At 41.0% G+C, this 16,414-nt stretch overlaps 4 protein-coding genes across 4 annotated transcripts; 2 read left to right on the top strand and 2 right to left on the bottom strand.

Annotated features, from left to right (window-relative positions):
* Window positions 1-74: 74 nt before the first annotated feature.
* LOC138369527 (cuticle protein CP14.6-like) lies at window positions 75-1,128 on the top strand. The gene is made up of 3 exons (XM_069332872.1): window positions 75-98; window positions 443-675; window positions 794-1,128. Exons 1-3 carry the CDS (start codon window positions 90-92, stop codon window positions 1,008-1,010), a joined length of 459 nt encoding a protein of 152 aa, XP_069188973.1. The 5' UTR covers window positions 75-89; the 3' UTR covers window positions 1,011-1,128.
* A 583-nt stretch (window positions 1,129-1,711) lies between these two features.
* LOC123754942 (cuticle protein CP14.6-like) lies at window positions 1,712-3,539 on the bottom strand. Its single transcript, XM_045737285.2, has 3 exons — window positions 3,507-3,539; window positions 3,071-3,306; window positions 1,712-2,967 (listed from the first exon to the last, which is right to left on the bottom strand). Exons 1-3 carry the CDS (start codon window positions 3,513-3,515, stop codon window positions 2,751-2,753), a joined length of 462 nt encoding a protein of 153 aa, XP_045593241.1. The 5' UTR covers window positions 3,516-3,539; the 3' UTR covers window positions 1,712-2,750.
* Window positions 3,540-5,283: 1,744 nt separating this feature from the next.
* On the top strand, window positions 5,284-6,703 carry LOC123754943 (cuticle protein CP14.6). Its single transcript, XM_045737286.2, has 3 exons — window positions 5,284-5,318; window positions 5,967-6,202; window positions 6,362-6,703. The coding sequence occupies exons 1-3, from the start codon at window positions 5,310-5,312 to the stop codon at window positions 6,573-6,575; spliced, it is 459 nt and encodes a 152-aa protein (XP_045593242.1). The 5' UTR covers window positions 5,284-5,309; the 3' UTR covers window positions 6,576-6,703.
* A 3,903-nt stretch (window positions 6,704-10,606) lies between these two features.
* Window positions 10,607-11,606, bottom strand: LOC138369386 (cuticle protein CP14.6-like). Its single transcript, XM_069332629.1, has 3 exons — window positions 11,507-11,606; window positions 11,029-11,264; window positions 10,607-10,872 (listed from the first exon to the last, which is right to left on the bottom strand). The coding sequence occupies exons 1-3, from the start codon at window positions 11,513-11,515 to the stop codon at window positions 10,668-10,670; spliced, it is 450 nt and encodes a 149-aa protein (XP_069188730.1). The 5' UTR covers window positions 11,516-11,606; the 3' UTR covers window positions 10,607-10,667.
* Between the last annotated feature and the right edge of the window lie 4,808 nt (window positions 11,607-16,414).

Here is a 16,414-nt window from a genome sequence, read left to right as displayed (position 1 = left end):
ATGTAGGTGAAGCACAACTGGCAACTGCTTGACCGGGTTCTGCTATATAAACTGATGGTCAGGGTTCCTCTGCACAGTCAGCAGCCAACATGAAGTCTGTAAGTGTTCCTTGATATAAATGAAATTGTTCATGGAGCGGATATGAAGTGAAAGAGTTCATAAAACACAAGTCATATATTGATGTGCGTGTGTGTGTTGGTTATTAAACATCCTAATATTAACTCACAAAACATATATTAATATTTTGTTAAAATTTAATAAAAAATACTAGAGGTCAATCAATTGTTATTGATTAATCCCTGGTACTTTTAACATACTTTTAAGTATTGAAAATCATAAATCTAGATCCAATTCTTCAAATAAAGTAAGAAAACAGACATGTTGATGCAAAGGAAGGAATCTTCTGTGATGATTGCTCTTGATTGTTCAACTCAACACACAGGTAATTCTCGCCGTCGTTGTGGCCGTGGCCGCCGCCGCCCCCCAGTACGGCGCCCCTCAGGCTCCTACCCGCTACGGTGGCTCCAGCGAGGAGGTGCCCATTATCAGACACGATTTTGTGCAGGGGGATTATGGCGGCTACAAACTTGACGTGGAGACTGGCAACGGCATCGTGGTGTCAGAAGCTGGCGCTCCAGGAGCCTCTGGTGCTATCGCCAGCTCTGGCTCTTACTCGTAAGTTCATGATTGATTATAATTAAATGAGAGTATACTGTGTTGTCCATGTGTGGAAGACTTTCTAAAATAATATAAAAAAACAGTTTTATACTCAGGAATGTTATCTTCCCCTCAGCTACACTGCTCCTGACGGCACTCCCGTCCTCGTTAAGTTCGTCGCCGACGAGAACGGCTACCAGCCCCAGTCTGACCTGCTGCCAGTGGCTCCTGCCTTCCCCCACCCAATCCCCCAGTTCGTGCTGGACCAGATCGCCTTCGCTGCTGCAGAAGACGCTGCCGCCGCCCGCGGCAAGTCCTCTGGTCCCTCCGCCAGCTATGGTCCTCCCCAGTAACATGTCAATAGCCGTTTTTCCGGAAAAGTTATAGATCTTTCTATGTTTGAAAGTAATTTTTGATTATTTATTATTTTGTATATATTATATATAATCAAAATAAAATTGCAAAACATTATACAGCATAATTTTACTTGTGTATCCTTTAGAGATTGTCCAATATTCTTTAAGGTAAACAAAAGACACAGATGGTCGAGTCAGACGTCTGGAATATAGGATGGACTACTTACCGCACGCTCATTAAATATTACACAAACACGGACATGATTTATCAGTGTAACTAAAAAGTATCGCAGAAAAGTGTTCATCAGAAAGTATATCTCCATATCTTTCGTTTCTATTGTTATATTACATATCATTTCTTTATTATGCACCCCATACCAATACTGTGGGAGGGATAGGTGGAAAGGGCTTCAGAGGCTCTTTTCGACTCGTGATCCTGACGCTTCACCAAACAGCATTTACTTAATTTTCAGATTTAAATATTAGTGATGTTAACAGAGTTTCATGGAAACAATTTGTGAAAACCGTAGATGATACAGAGGACAGTGGTACCGGCACTCATGTAGTGATGTAAGGACCTAAACCACCAAGATTATCTTTATGAAACCTTGTAAATCTTGCCCCAATTAAATAATATTCAACAACCACATCTCTTGCTGACCATACCTAAATTATAATTTCATTTACCAATTATTAAGTTGTGGATATTATTTATTGAGAAAATCCTTTGAAGTAATGAGGTGACTTCTGCCACCGTTCTGGTGACTCACAGATGCTCACCTTAACCCACTCAGTCACGCCAGGAAAAATAGTCAATCATCCCGGAACTCTACTGAATTCCCTAGGAAGCTCTGAAGGCCACAATCAGGGTTTTACAATTGGCCCGCCTGTAATATGGCCTCTGGGTAATAGTGCTCACAACCTTCGTGACTATGGACGATCGTCGCAACAGGTACTATCTAAACAGGTTGGAGAAAATACTTGGCACAATAAGGTAACTTGCACTAAAGTGATTTCATTGTGTTCCAATGGCTGGGCGTAAGGTTGTGAACACCATAACACAGGCCAGAATGTAGGCTGATCAATCATAAAACCTCTGTTGTGGCACCAATTTTCGACTTCAGACTTTCTCACCCCAAAAGGATTTGAACCCAGACAGCCAGGAGCACTATGCACCTTGGGGTACCTGGTACTTTAAGCACTCGACCCAATGACTGCTCAAAAGTCATTGGTAGCCGAGGGTATATCCCCAACGTCCCGACAGCACTATAGTCATTGGTAATCCAAGCTATTCAACGTGTGCTGTCGGGTCGTTCAGGATGTAGCTTCGGCTACCAATGACTTTTGTACAGTCACGGTGGTCGAGTGGTTTAAGGAACCACGTACGCCATGGATTCGAATCCTTCTGGGGCGTGGATATATATATAGAGTAAAATCCTTAACCCCACCCGAATTGGTATGGGGAGCAAGATGACAAACAAAATAACTGGTGGCAAGGCATATTATAGACGTCCCAGTTATTGTTTGAATTATTCAACCACCGGCTGCACGGGTTGCAATTTTAGCCATAATCAGTCATTGATAATTACCCATGGAAATATTAAATATTATCGTATATATTTATAACACGAGTTTAATTTAAAAAGAGTAAAGATAATAAATAATGAGATGACACTATGGTGCATTGGGACCATGAGCATACTTGCAGTCATATGGAATATCATTGCACGCAGCTGTTTAGTTTGGAGCACCGTAGCTGGCGGAGGGAGCAGAAGACTTCCCGCGAGCGGCGGCAGCGTCTTCCTCAGCAGCTTTAGTGATCTGGTCCAGCACGAACTGGGGGATTGGGTGGGGGAACTCAGGAGCCACTGGCAGCAGGTCAGACTGGGGCTGGTAGCCGTTCTCGTCGGCGACGAACTTTACAACGACGGGAGTGCCGTCAGGAGCAGTGTAGCTGGGAACAAAATTGGGTTTTATATTCATGTATAGGGCATATTTATTATCAAGGAAAAAATATCACAAAAACAAATTATTAAAATTAGCATTGAGATACTAACGAATACTGCCCAGCCTTGACAACAGCGCCCTCTGGACCGTCAGGAGAGCCAGCCTGGGATAAAACGATGCCGTTGGCAGTCTCCACGTCAAGCTTGTAGGCGCCGGCGTCCCCAGGTACAAAGTCGTGCCTCAGAATGGCCACCTCTTCACTTGACTCTGCATAGCGGGTAGGTGCCTGAGGGGCGGCGTACTGGGGGGCGGCGCTGGCCACGGCCACAACGACGGCGAAGATGATCTGTGTGTTGAAAACCATAATTGGCTAAAGATGTTCAATATGAACTTTAGAAGAATGATTTAATTCATTAAATAATTGAATCGAATGTATACAAAGTTTTAAAAATAATCACCAAAATAATGTAGTTTTATTGTCTTTATTATGTTTTTGTTTATATATCAAATTTGCTTTGTCTGGAACAAATCCAGCAAACTACTCACAAACTTCATGTTGTCTGACACTGCAGCACTGTGTTGCTGGCACCTCTCTGGAGCTTTCTATATATACAGTCATTTGAGTAAACAGTTGCCGACGTCAGGTTTATGCTCTCAGTTTCTCTGGCATTGATACTAAGTATCTGATTATAGCTTTAGCTCTAGTGACAGAATGGAGTTTAATAAATCAAGAAGGTGCTGACCTTCAAAGGTCATATTTCCGCCACTAAGTCTCGATACTCTGGGAGTGAAGGCTGTTTACACTATTTCGCTGTACTTCCTTGTCATGGACACAAGAAGGTATTCGCAAGCTGCCTTTCTACAATAGTCCACCAACCAGGAATATTTATGATAACACTTTGAAAGCGGAATTGAGTAATTTAAAACGTAAAGGAATCCCTGGATTTGGTGGTTCTCATAATCCATACTATCACTTTTTTGACAATGCTATATATGCTTTGTTAAATTACTAAACATTACGGTCATCTGATATCGTTTTTCTCCTATGCGGAGATCTGATTCTGTCTCGTACTCTGTATTTCGTTTTAGTTCTTAAATTTGTCCATCCCTAAGTATCTGGAATTCATCATTGTTAAATATCATGTTATTTTCCGTTGCCCAATTTAATGCTTTACTGATATCGGCTTGAAGTGTTTCAGTGTCTTGTGCAGAAGCAAGTGTCATGCCTGTCATGCCTACTTTTGATTCATCCTTAAAGGATGGCATGAAACTGTGACTTGGTATTTCTGCCTGTATATAATATGAGAATGAAAAATGGCAGTGGTACTAGGATAATACCCTAGAACAGCTTTTCACTGTGTTTGAATTTAATTTTGTTTGTTTAACTGTTACTCTTTGCGTTCTGTTTGACAGGAATTCTAATATCCATCGCTCTACCTAACTTGTTATTCCCATTAATCTCATTTTACGGGCTATCACTCCATGTTCACATTTGTCAAATGCCTTTGCAAAGTAGTACGTGTAGGCAACACCTCTGTTAATTTTTTCTTGTAATATTTCCGTGATTTTGGTTGGGTATTTGTGAACAAGTAGTATTTTCACAACACGGTCGATAGACCAATAACCAGAACCTCTCCACCATCTGCACAAGCCAAACAGATACTGTTACTATTCTACAGTGAAGTGATAATATTATAAACTAGACATGCTAGATGATCTGTTTCGAAAGGTTTGAGTTCAGGTTTGGTTTGTTGTTGGGCTTGAAACATACTTACCGTGAGAAGGTTCTTAATGCCAACATAATTGCTCACTGACCCAAAAGCAAGTATACATTAAACCTGAACATAATTTAGACAAAAACAAAAACCCTCTGTGTATATACACCGTGTCTAACTCCCACAAATCTAGTGCATGTCACACAAAGCAGATTCAGTTTAAAGCACAAATATACATTGAAAGGTATATTGCACTTCTCAGAGAATACACAGTGAAAGTTTACTCAAGTCCTAAAACTATTTAGGACTGTGTTTGTTCCTAAAATATCTCCAGGACTACAGACTACAGCATGCCTGCTGGTTGGTCACTAGGCTAACAAAGCGGCATCAACTCTCCCGTGGCACACAGCCTTGATGCTCAACATCAAGACAAATCTAAAGACCGACGAGGACGACTAGTTTTGACCTCAGACGCCAAATGACAGACCCGCTGTGATTACCAAGGAGTTACAAGGTCATTGAAAACTGGATAGTAAATCTAATGAGCGAGCGGCAGCTGCTTGGTGCTCGAGGCAGGTATATATAGGTCGGTCGACAGTGCAGTCTGCACCAGATCCTTACAGCACTCTGCAACATGAAGTTTGTACGTGCCCATCGCATAATTACTGTAGAAACATTCATAAATGTTTATAACACATATAGATTTGGTACTTATATATAATATACCAGAAGCATTAAAATGCAAATATGTAATACATTTCCGCATATATATGTATATATATGCGGAAAATCCACAGAGAAATATGAAATGAGGTGAACGTTTCGGCTTGTTAAAGCCTTTGTCAACACCAGACTGACAGTCTTGGTCAGTCTGGTGTTGACAAAGGCTTTAACAAGCCGAAACGTTCACCTCATTTCATATTTCTCTGGATTTTCCGCATATATATATATATATATATGTATATATATATATATATATATATATATATATATATATATATATATATATATATATATATATATATATATATATATATATATATATATATATATATATTTACAATTGACGATCACGAAACACTGACCATTTGTGTATGCGGAAAATCCACAGAGAAATGGAAAAGAAAGATGAACGTTTCGGCCGATCAGGGCCGTTGTCAACACCAGAATGTTTGGTATTGCCAACGGCCTTGATCGGCCGATACGTTCATCTTTCTTTTCCATCAAATTCTCAAATAAGCTATCAAATATACAATCAATAACGCATACTCAAAGTTCCCTTTCAACACAGATGGTTCTCGCCGTCGTTGTGGCCGTGGCCAGCGCCGCCCCCCAGTACGCCGCCCCTCAGGCACCTACCCGCTATTCAGAGTCAAGTGAAGAGGTGGCCATTCTGAGGCACGATTTTGTACCTGGGGACGCCGGCGCCTACAAGCTTGATGTGGAGACTGCCAACGGCATCGTTGTATCCCAAGCTGGCGCTCCCAGTGGCCCTGAGGGCGCTGTGGTCAAGACCGGACAGTATTCGTGAGTATTATTACACAAACATTTGACAATTTCTAGTAAAATCATCGTCCTTGATCATACAAACGTGTGATGCTGGTGAGTGAAAAATTAATTCCTCTCTTTTTTCCTTGATAATAAATATGCCCTATACATGAAAATAAAACCCAATTTTGTTCCCAGCTACACTGCACCTGACGGCACTCCCGTCGTTGTGAAGTTCGTCGCCGACGAGAACGGCTACCAGCCCCAGTCTGACCTGCTGCCAGTGGCTCCTGAGTTCCCCCACCCAATCCCCCAGTTCGTGCTGGACCAGATCGCCTTCGCCGCTCAGGAGGACGCTGCCGCCGCTCGCGGCAAGTCGGGTCCTTCTGCTAGCTACGGTCCTCCACTGTAAACACTTACACTCAACGAATGTTTTCGTATAAATTGACCACGTAACGTCTGCATTACTGATATTTCTCGTTATTTATTCTTTATGCTGTACATACTAGCTCATATATAAATACATTTATAAAAACAATATTTACAGTTTTGATTCTGTGGATTCCTTAAAATCTGATTCAACACTGATTCGTAACAAATGGATTAGATCGAGTAATAAATAACAATGACCCCTAGTGGATAACCATGGGTCTAAAGATCTCGATATGCAAAAAGAAAGCTTTGTGTAATAGTATTAAGAATGTGGAAGTCAATCTAGAACACCAATAGACGAGTACTATTTTAAATAAATATTGTGTTCCTGTATTTACTAAACAAAATAACAGTATGCCTTCAGCTAAACAAGTATATATTGGTGGTGAAGAGAACAGGTTACCCTGTCGTAGGTCAGTCGATTAAGGCAGTGTCTGGGATGCCAACCCGTCCTCAACTCAAGTCCATTACATCCAGTGGTCGACCCCACAGACGCATTCATAAATTTTAACATGCTGTTCATTCAAAACGGGAATTTTCTCAAGTATAAATTAATATTATAATATATTGCCATATTGTGTATATATAGGCATAGGATAGGTTAGGTCAGGTGTTTAGGTTCTGTTGGCGATTATTTGTATTTGTAGTACGTGGGTGAAGCATTTATAGCGTTGCGATTCGAACAAAATTCGTCAGTGAAGTACTAGTTCCGGATATGTTCGAACGTCAGCAGTTGTGAGTCGTGTGTAAACCGCTTTTCATTCATAAACAGGGGGTTTGGCGGATGCATGGAATCACTTTTGGATCTTTGTTTGGAGGACGGGCTGGGGATGCTCCCGGACGCAGGTTCGAATCCTCGTCACGGCCCTTGTGGATTTGTTCAACAGGTTGACTAGTTTAGTGATTGCACTGGTGGTAGTTATTAATCAAAATGAATCATAAGAGCCAAAAAAAAAGGGCAGAACAAGGTGTTTGCCAGGGTGCTTAAAGAATGTGAAGAAGACCCATGTTAACTCTTGTCTAGCATATTCAATTGGTCATTAGTCATACGGAGTTAAACATCTTGAAAAAATAGAATAATAAATGATTCACAACATGGTAGGAAGACAAAGTTAATCCTGCAAATTAAAAACCTTCGATATGAAGAGAGAATTAAAAAAAAAACAAGTTTTACATTCTATTTCTGTAGGCGAAAAGTTAGAGGTACGTGATCGAAGTGTACAAGTGGGTGAATGGGCATTACATAGGGGATATTGCACAGTGCAATCACATTAAGGTGATGTATCAATTAGAAAATCAGTAGGAGGCCTGAGGAGGATTTGAACCCGCTCACTTGATATTCCCAAGCTAGCGTCCTAGACCACCACCCAATGACATGGTAAAAAGAAATGGAACTGGGGATTCCACTGAATCCTCTAGGATTCATGAGGCTTTCAACTTAAGCCCAATCAAGGTTTTAAGCATTGCTTCCCACGCACTCTGTCTAATGGTCCTGTACTTCTCCTCTAACGCTTCTCATCAAATGCACAATTGATTCACAATACCGGGATTGTATCAATGAGAAAGTCAGTATGATCCATGAGGAGGATTCGAACCCCGTTCATTTACTACTACTAAGCTAGAGTCCTACACGAGGTTACATTGCTTTTACCTTACCCTGGCGTGGTGGTCTAGGGCGCTAGCTAAGCTAGCTAACTTAAAATATATCAATCTGTGGCGTGCGATTTCTAAAGATTATGAAGGATGTGTATGTGGTATGTCTTAAGATTATGTGTTAGAGCATGTGTAGTGAGTGTCTTCAACATGAGCCATATGTCAAGAAAGTTTAATAACATTCTCTCCCAAATGAATGTGCTTGAAGGGTGAACGTCAGTTTCCGTATCTTGCCTTGCAACCACCTATTGCCTATGGTCACCTATTGCAATGTCTGACCCTATTGCCTTCTGACACTAATAATAAGTGCTTTCTTGCATCCCAATAGCTCACCTGGATGCCAAGAATATTATGGTTTCCTCTCGGTTTTGTCCGCTAAGTGAAGGTCTCGAAGCATCTTGTAAAAGGTGAATATATCTCCTTTGTCTCGTCTTAAAAAAAAATCATAGAAGGGGGTCAAGATCGCTCTGCTTTGTTTCATAGTTCTTTCCTCTATGTACAGGGACCTAACATGTTCAGGGACCTAAGATGTTCAGGGACCTAGTATGACCAGGGACCTAAGATGTTCAGGGACCAGCCTTGATCAGGGATCTGGCTTGTTCAGGGACCAGTTTTGTTTAAAGACCAACTTTATTCAGAGACCAGCCTTGTTTAGGAACCATGTTTGTTCAGGGCCCGACATGATTCACAGAGACGTTTTGCTGCACAATTATTACTTTCACCAGATTCTGTTTTTCTTTAATTAATAAATTGATAATTGATCATTATGGAATCTAATTAGTCCTTACAGCATTACATCACATAAAAAATAAGTCAGATCTGTCAGAGCTCAAAATAAAGGTTAAGAGACGGTCTTCAAATATTACCGGCCACTTATATTATGAATAAATGTAATGATAATTCTATAGTCAAAATGTTTTAGGACATTAAGAAAAAGATGGCGCTGTTTTTATCTTGAATAATACATGGTATTTTAACGTATCAAGCCCAAACGTCGGAATATGCCGTACTGTGAATCAAAGCGCGTCGTAACATTCTGGGGGAGTCGTTAGTTAGGTTATGTTCGGGCAATTTAGTAGTTCAATTTTGTGACGTTGTGGCAGTAGCACTGTGTGACCGGGCCAACATATTTCTACCCACCGTTGAGAAGTAGAAATAGCCTAAGCTACTCTATCCCTTTGAGATGTATTTTTTTCTTGTTTCAAGAAACATGCTTGAACTTGATGTGTCGCGTGCACTGTCCGACAGCATGCACTGGTCGGCACTGTCCGTGCACTGTTCGACTCCATGCACTGTTCAGCACTGTCCGAGCACTGTCCGACAGCGTGCACTGTCCTGATGGTTTTCCTTGCCAATAACTCATTCAATTGGTAAATAGTATCTTTTGTTTCGTTTAGTAATTGATTTCCGAAGATTAGTAGTACATGAATACTCGCATCATAATAACAATAAAATACAAAGCTGAGTGAAAAAAAACATTTTTAATATGACTGGGAATTATCATGACAATGATAATTGTTATGACCCATTTGGTCAGTCACCTTAACACCATCTCTGGATGGGTGACCCAGCTGACATCCTCGACTTTGGCTTCGGGAAATATGATTCGCAGCGAGAAGACTTTCATTCCCCGGGCTTGTATAGTTTATCACACTATACACTACAATGGAATGTTCAAGGGGGAAAAAAGATTTGTTTGCTGGTCTCCAATATGCAGCAAAATGGATAATTAAGTAGAAACAACGACATTTGGAAGCATCCTAAAAGTGAAATTGTCGCGGCAGAGAAAATGTGTAAATTGTCAGTGTGGTCTTTGTGACCTGTAGTGAAGGTGCTGTGCTCGCTCTTGTGACCTGTAGTGGGGGCGCTGTGCTTGCTCTTGTGACCTGTAGTGAGTGTTCTGTGCTCGCTCTTGTGACCTGTAGTGGGGGCGCTGTGCTTGCTCTTGTGACCTGTAGTGAGTGCGCTGTGCTCGCTCTTGTGACCTATAGTGAGGACGCTGTGATCGCTCTTGTGACCTGTAATGAGGGCGCTGTGCTTGCTCTTGTGACCTGTGGTAAAAAAAACGACGCTCGGTCTTTTCTTGAAGCCCAGTTGGTACAAAACCTCTTAGGATGATTAATGATCGTAAGGCAGCATTGAGTTTACAATGGTTGTGAGTAACAACTGTAAACTCACAACCTAACAGGTTGTGATAAGTATTTATATTTTCTGGTAGAATAATAAGATAATAAACAAGGTAATATAGAAAACTCTTCTTTGGTTAAAAAACAAAATGTTAGAACTATATCAGTTTTATTCACATACCCAAGACATAAATAATATTTAAGTAATAAATTACTCGAGATGATTAGAAGGAGTTATCGTGCAACGTTTGATATTTGGTTGTCTGATCGACAGGTTTCCCTTGTTGCTACTTTTACTGAGGGGCGCCATAGCTGGCAGAAGGAGCACGGGCGCGGGCAGCGTCCTCCTGAGCCGCGAAGGCGATCTGGTCCAGCACGAACTGAGGGATTGGGTGGGGGAACTCAGGAGCCACTGGCAGCAGGTCAGACTGGGGCTGGTAGCCGTTCTCGTCGGCGACGAACTTCACCACAACGGGAGTGCCGTCAGGAGCAGTGTAGCTGTGGGGAAATTATTTTATTTTTGTGTTTCAAATTGCGTTTGAATACACACTTTAAATTTGCTAAAGATTTAGCAAATTTCAAGTGTAAACTATTATCGAAAGCAATACCATCACATATAGTCCTCAAATTTTATAATTACATTCGAATACTCACGAATACTGTCCGGTCTTGACCACAGCGCCCTCTGGGCCACTGGGAGCGCCAGCTTGGGATACAACGATGCCGTTGGCAGTCTCCACATCAAGCTTGTAGGCGCCGGCGTCCCCAGGTACAAAATCGTGCCTCAGAATGGCCACCTCTTCACTTGACTCTGAATAGCGGGTAGGTGCCTGAGGGGCGGCGTACTGGGGGGCGGCGCTGGCCACGGCCACAACGACGGAGAGGATAACCTGTGTTGAAAGATAATATTTATGGTATTTGCTACTTCACTATGTGACTTTATTAGAATTCTGACATACTATTTCATACCTTCGATGTCAATCTATTTCTCATATAATTTTAATATCTCGTTAAGTTAATTATTTAACAAAGAATTTCTTTTGAGTGGTTTATAAACTCTACAACAATTTTCATATCCATTATGTTAAAGACATATTCTATACAACTAAGGCTACAAGAGGTCAGTACGTACAAACTTCATGTTGTTGGGCGTAGTGATGATGTAGTGCAGACACCAGCGTCGACTTGCCTATATATACTGTGCCAGACTGCCAAGCAGTTGCCGAGTGTGCTTTACCTTCAAAATATAAAATCCAGTTCTACATGACCTTATAAATCCTTGGTAATGACATCAAGTACATCATTAGGCTTCTGTTGCTACCATTTGTGGATCTTGATGATGTTTACATAGTAGTACCCAAAACCGTCTCATTAGTCATAGTTTGTTTATCATATAATATTTACTTATGTTTAGAATATCTGTACTTGAATGACCTGTAAACATGAGTTTAAATTTGGCTACGAAACTAAAGATTATTAACACGCACAGACTGCTATTTAGTGTTGAACACTTGCACTCGATCTTACATTGAAAAAATACTAGTATTGCTAATTATATTTAATTTGGGTTTTGTCTACATGGTATACTGGCATTTATAAAACGTCTCGTTTTAGGTGTAATCGCAGTTTATTGTAATAATAATATATCATATATATTTTTATGTGTTTATATAAAACATGCCCAAGTGGGCATGTGAAGGCATAGACGACCTTCACATGCCCACTTGAGGACTGTCAGCCCCATAGATCTCAGTACATACACAAGACAACAATGTCTCTTTCTAGGCGATTAACAATGCATAAACAATAGTGGTTCCATCAAGGAGCATATAATCTCTTCACACTACCAGACCATCACCAGAGAAATCTTAACAAGCAACACAGATATTATCGACAGATACAACGATAACAGGAGGTTCGACATCAGCAAGGCCCTACACATCAAAAAGTTAAAACCAGCAATAAACAGCCAATTAACGCAAAATTACATTCTACCCACTTCAAGACCCCAAATCAGCACAGAAGCAAGCAGATAAAATGTATACCTCATTTATACCTATTGTTTCGCGTTCTGTCTTTTCCAATTGGTTACACACACACTTGATACACTGTGTATGTATCACACACTTGATACACTGTGTATGAAACATTTGACATAACTACTGCTTCTTATTGGTTTTGGGTAAGGTGGGTATTGGGTGAGGTGGGTACTTGAGAATGGAAGTAACTGGAGAGGGCCTATTGGCCCATACGGTGCCTTCAAGTGGGTAGAATATTGTTGTGCATTATTTGGCTGTTGGATGCTGGTGTTGAATTTTTTATGTGTAGTGCCTCGCTGATGTCGAGCCGCCTGCTATCGCTGTACTTATTGATGATTTCTGTGTTGTTTGTTAAGATTTCTCTGGTGATGGTCTGGTTGTGAGAGGAGATTATATGTTCCTTGATGGAGCCCTGTTGTTTATGCATTGTTAGTAGCCTGGAAAGAGACGTTATTGTCTTGCCTATAAACTGAGTTCTTTGGGGCTTACAGTCCCCCAAGTGGGCATTTAAAGGCATAGACGACGTTGGTTTCCTTCAAAGCGTTCTACTTGGTGTCAGGGGAATTTTTCATGAGTAGACCGGCCGTTTATTGGTTTTATAATAAATTATCAATTGTATTTTTTTTGTCTGTAGGGATAACATTCCTGTCAACAATATCTTTCAGGACCCTTTCCTCCGTTTTATGAGCCGTCAAAAAGAAGTTCCTGTAAAATAGTCTAGTTGGGGGTACAAGTATTGTGTTGGTTGACTCTTCAGAGGTTGCATGACATTTCACCTTTCTTATTATGATGTCTTCAATGAAACCGTTAGAGAAGCCGTTGATGACTACGACCTGCCTTACCCTACAGAGTTCTTCATCGACTTCCTTCCATCCCGAGCTATGGCTGAGAGCACGGTCGACGTAAGCGTTGACAACACTCCTCTTGTACCTGTCTGGGCAGTCACTATTAGCATTGAGGCACATTCGTATGTTTGTTTCCTTAGTGTAGACTGCAGTGTGAAAACCTCCGCTCCTTTCTGTGACTGTTATATCCAGAAAGTGCAGCTTCCCATTATTCTCCAAGGGAGAACAATGCCAGGGTGCTTAAAGAATGTGAGAAAGATATTTGTTAACCCTTGTTTAGCATATTCAATTGATCGTTAGTCAGGTAGAGTTAAACATCTTGAAAAAAATAGAATAATAAATGATTCACAACATGGTAGGAGGACAACGTCAATCCTGCAAATTAAAAACCTTCGATACGAAGAGAGATTGAACAAACTAGTTTTACTTTCTATTTCTGTAGGCGAAGAGGTAGAGGTCCGTGATCGAAGTGTATAAGTGGGTGAATGGGCATTATATAGAGGATATTGCACAATTAAATCACATTAACGTGATGTATCAATGAGAAAATCAGTAGGAGGCCTAAGGAGGATTTGAACCTGCTCACTTGATACTCCCTAGCTAGCATCCTAGACCACCGCCCAGCGACATGGTAAAAAGCAATGCAACTGGGGATCCCACTGAATCCTTTAAAATTCCCAAGGCTTACAACTCAAGCCCAAACAGGGTTTCAAGCATGCTCCCCACGTACTCTGCTTCTCTGTACTTCTCCTCTAACACTTCTCATTAAATGCACAATGAAACCACAATAAGGTGACTGTGTCAGAGATAAAATCACTATGATCCATGAGGAGGATTCGAACCCGCTCATTTAGTATTCCTAAGCTAGAGCCCTACACCAGGTTGCATTGATTTTACCTTGCCGTGGCGTTGAGGTCTAGAGCGCTAGTTAGGCTAGTTAACTTAAAATATGCCACTCTGTGGCGTGCGATTTCTTCAGATTATGAAGAATGATATGTATGTAGTATGTCTTAAGATTATGTGTTGAAGCATGTGTAGCGAGTGTCTTCAACATGAGCCATGTGGCAAGAAAGTTTAATAATATTCTCTCCCAAATGAACTCGAATGTGCTTGAAGGGTGAACGTTAGTTTCCGTATCTTGCCTTCAATCACGGGGTCCCCTATTGCAATTTCTGACACTATTGCCTTCTTATAATAATAATAAGTGCTTTCTTGCATCACAATACCTCACCGGAATGCCATGAATATTACGGTTTCCTCTTGGTTTTGTCCGCTAAGTGAAGGTCTCGAAGTATCTTGTATATGGTGAAGGGAAGGGAATTTTCGGGAAAGCGCCAAACCATTACGACTATCTATATAGCACTGGGAAGGAGGTCAGGCTAAGGATTTGGGATGGGACAGGGAGGGAAGGAATGGTGCCCAACTACTTGGACGGTCGGGGATTGAACGCCGACCTGCATGAAGCGAGGCCGTCGCTCTACCGTTGAGCCCAAGTATTTGGACTTGTATATGGTGAATGTATCTCATTTGTTTCGTCTTTTATTTTTTTCATGGAAAGGTGGTCTAGATCGCTCTGCTTTGTTTCATAGTTCTTTCTTCTATGTTCAGGGACCTTGCATGACCAGGGACCTAATATGTTCAGGAACCAGCCTTGATCAGGGATCTGACTTGTTCAGGGACCAGTTTTGTTTAGGGACCATCTTTATTCAGAGACCAACCTTGTTTAGGAATCATGTTTGTTCAGGGCCCGACTTGATTCACAGAAAAGTTTTGCTGCACAATTCTTATTTTCACCATATTCTGTGTTTTTTTTTTAATTAAACAAATTGATAATTGATCATTACAGAATCTAATCAGCCCTTTCAACATTACATCACATAAAAAATCAGGCAGCTTTGTCAGAGCTCAAAATAAACGTTAAGAGACGGTCTTCAAAATATTAAAGGTCACATGAATTGTGGAAAAATATAGTGATAATCCTATCGCTAAAATGTTTTAGGACTTTAAGAAAAAGATTGCGCTATAATTACCTCTTGTATTAGTGATGATGTACACTCGATTGTTTGGATAGAAGTCGCTCTCTCCAACCTGTCCTATCGAATATAACATCGTATTTTAACGTATGAAACCCCAACGTCAAAATATGCCGTACTGTGAATCACAGAGCGTCGCAACATTCTCGGGGCGTCGTCAGTTAGGTTAGGTTCGGGCAATTTAGTAAATAAATTTTGTGACGTTGTGACAGGTAGAGAAGGCGAGGTGCTGGCGAGCACTGTGTGACCGGACCGACATATCCCAGTACTCGTCGAGCATGTGTCGCGTGCACTGTCCGGCACTGTTCGAAAGCGTGCACTGTCCGGCACTGTCCGAAAGCGTGCACTGTCCGACAGCGTGCACTGTCCTAAAGGTTGTCATTGCCAATAACTCATTCAATTGGTAAATAGTACCTGCTTGTGTCGTTTAGTAATTGATTTCCGAAGATTAGTAGTACATGAATACTCGCATCATAATAACAATAAAATACAAAGCTGAGTGAAAAAAAACATTTTTAATATGACTGGGAATTATCATGACAATGATAATTATTATGACCCATTTGGTCAGTCACCTTAACACCATCTCTGGATGGGTGACCCAGCTGACATCCTCGACTTTGGCTTCGGGAAACATGAATCGCAGCGTGAAGACTTTCATTCCCCGGGCTTGTATAGTTTATCACACTATACACTACAATGGAATGTTCAAGGAGGGGGGGAAAAAAAGAGGTGTTTGCTGGTCTCCAATATGCAGCAAAATGGATACTTAAGTAGAAACAACGACATTTTTAAGCATCCTAAACGTGAAATTGTCGCGGCAGAGAAAATGAGTAAATTGTCAGTGTGGTCTTTGTGACATGTAGTGAGGGCGCTGTGCTTGCTCTTGTGACCTGTGGTAAAAAAACGACGCTCGGTTTTTCTTGAAGACCAGTTGGTACAAAACCTTTTAGGATGATTAATGAAAATGTTCGTAAGGCAGTATTGAGTTTACAATGGTTGCGAGTAACAACTGTAAACTCACTACCTGACAGGTTGTAATAAGTATTTATATTTCCGCTATAATAATAAGATAATAAACAAGGTAATATAGAGAGCTCTTCTTTGGTCATAAAACAAAATG

The sequence above is a fragment of the Procambarus clarkii genome, chromosome 28, assembly GCF_040958095.1.
Source record: "Procambarus clarkii isolate CNS0578487 chromosome 28, FALCON_Pclarkii_2.0, whole genome shotgun sequence".
Taxonomy (NCBI): Eukaryota; Metazoa; Arthropoda; class Malacostraca; order Decapoda; family Cambaridae; genus Procambarus; species Procambarus clarkii.
Note: the sequence above shows the minus strand (reverse complement) of the source record. Positions and strands in the feature narration are given on the sequence as shown.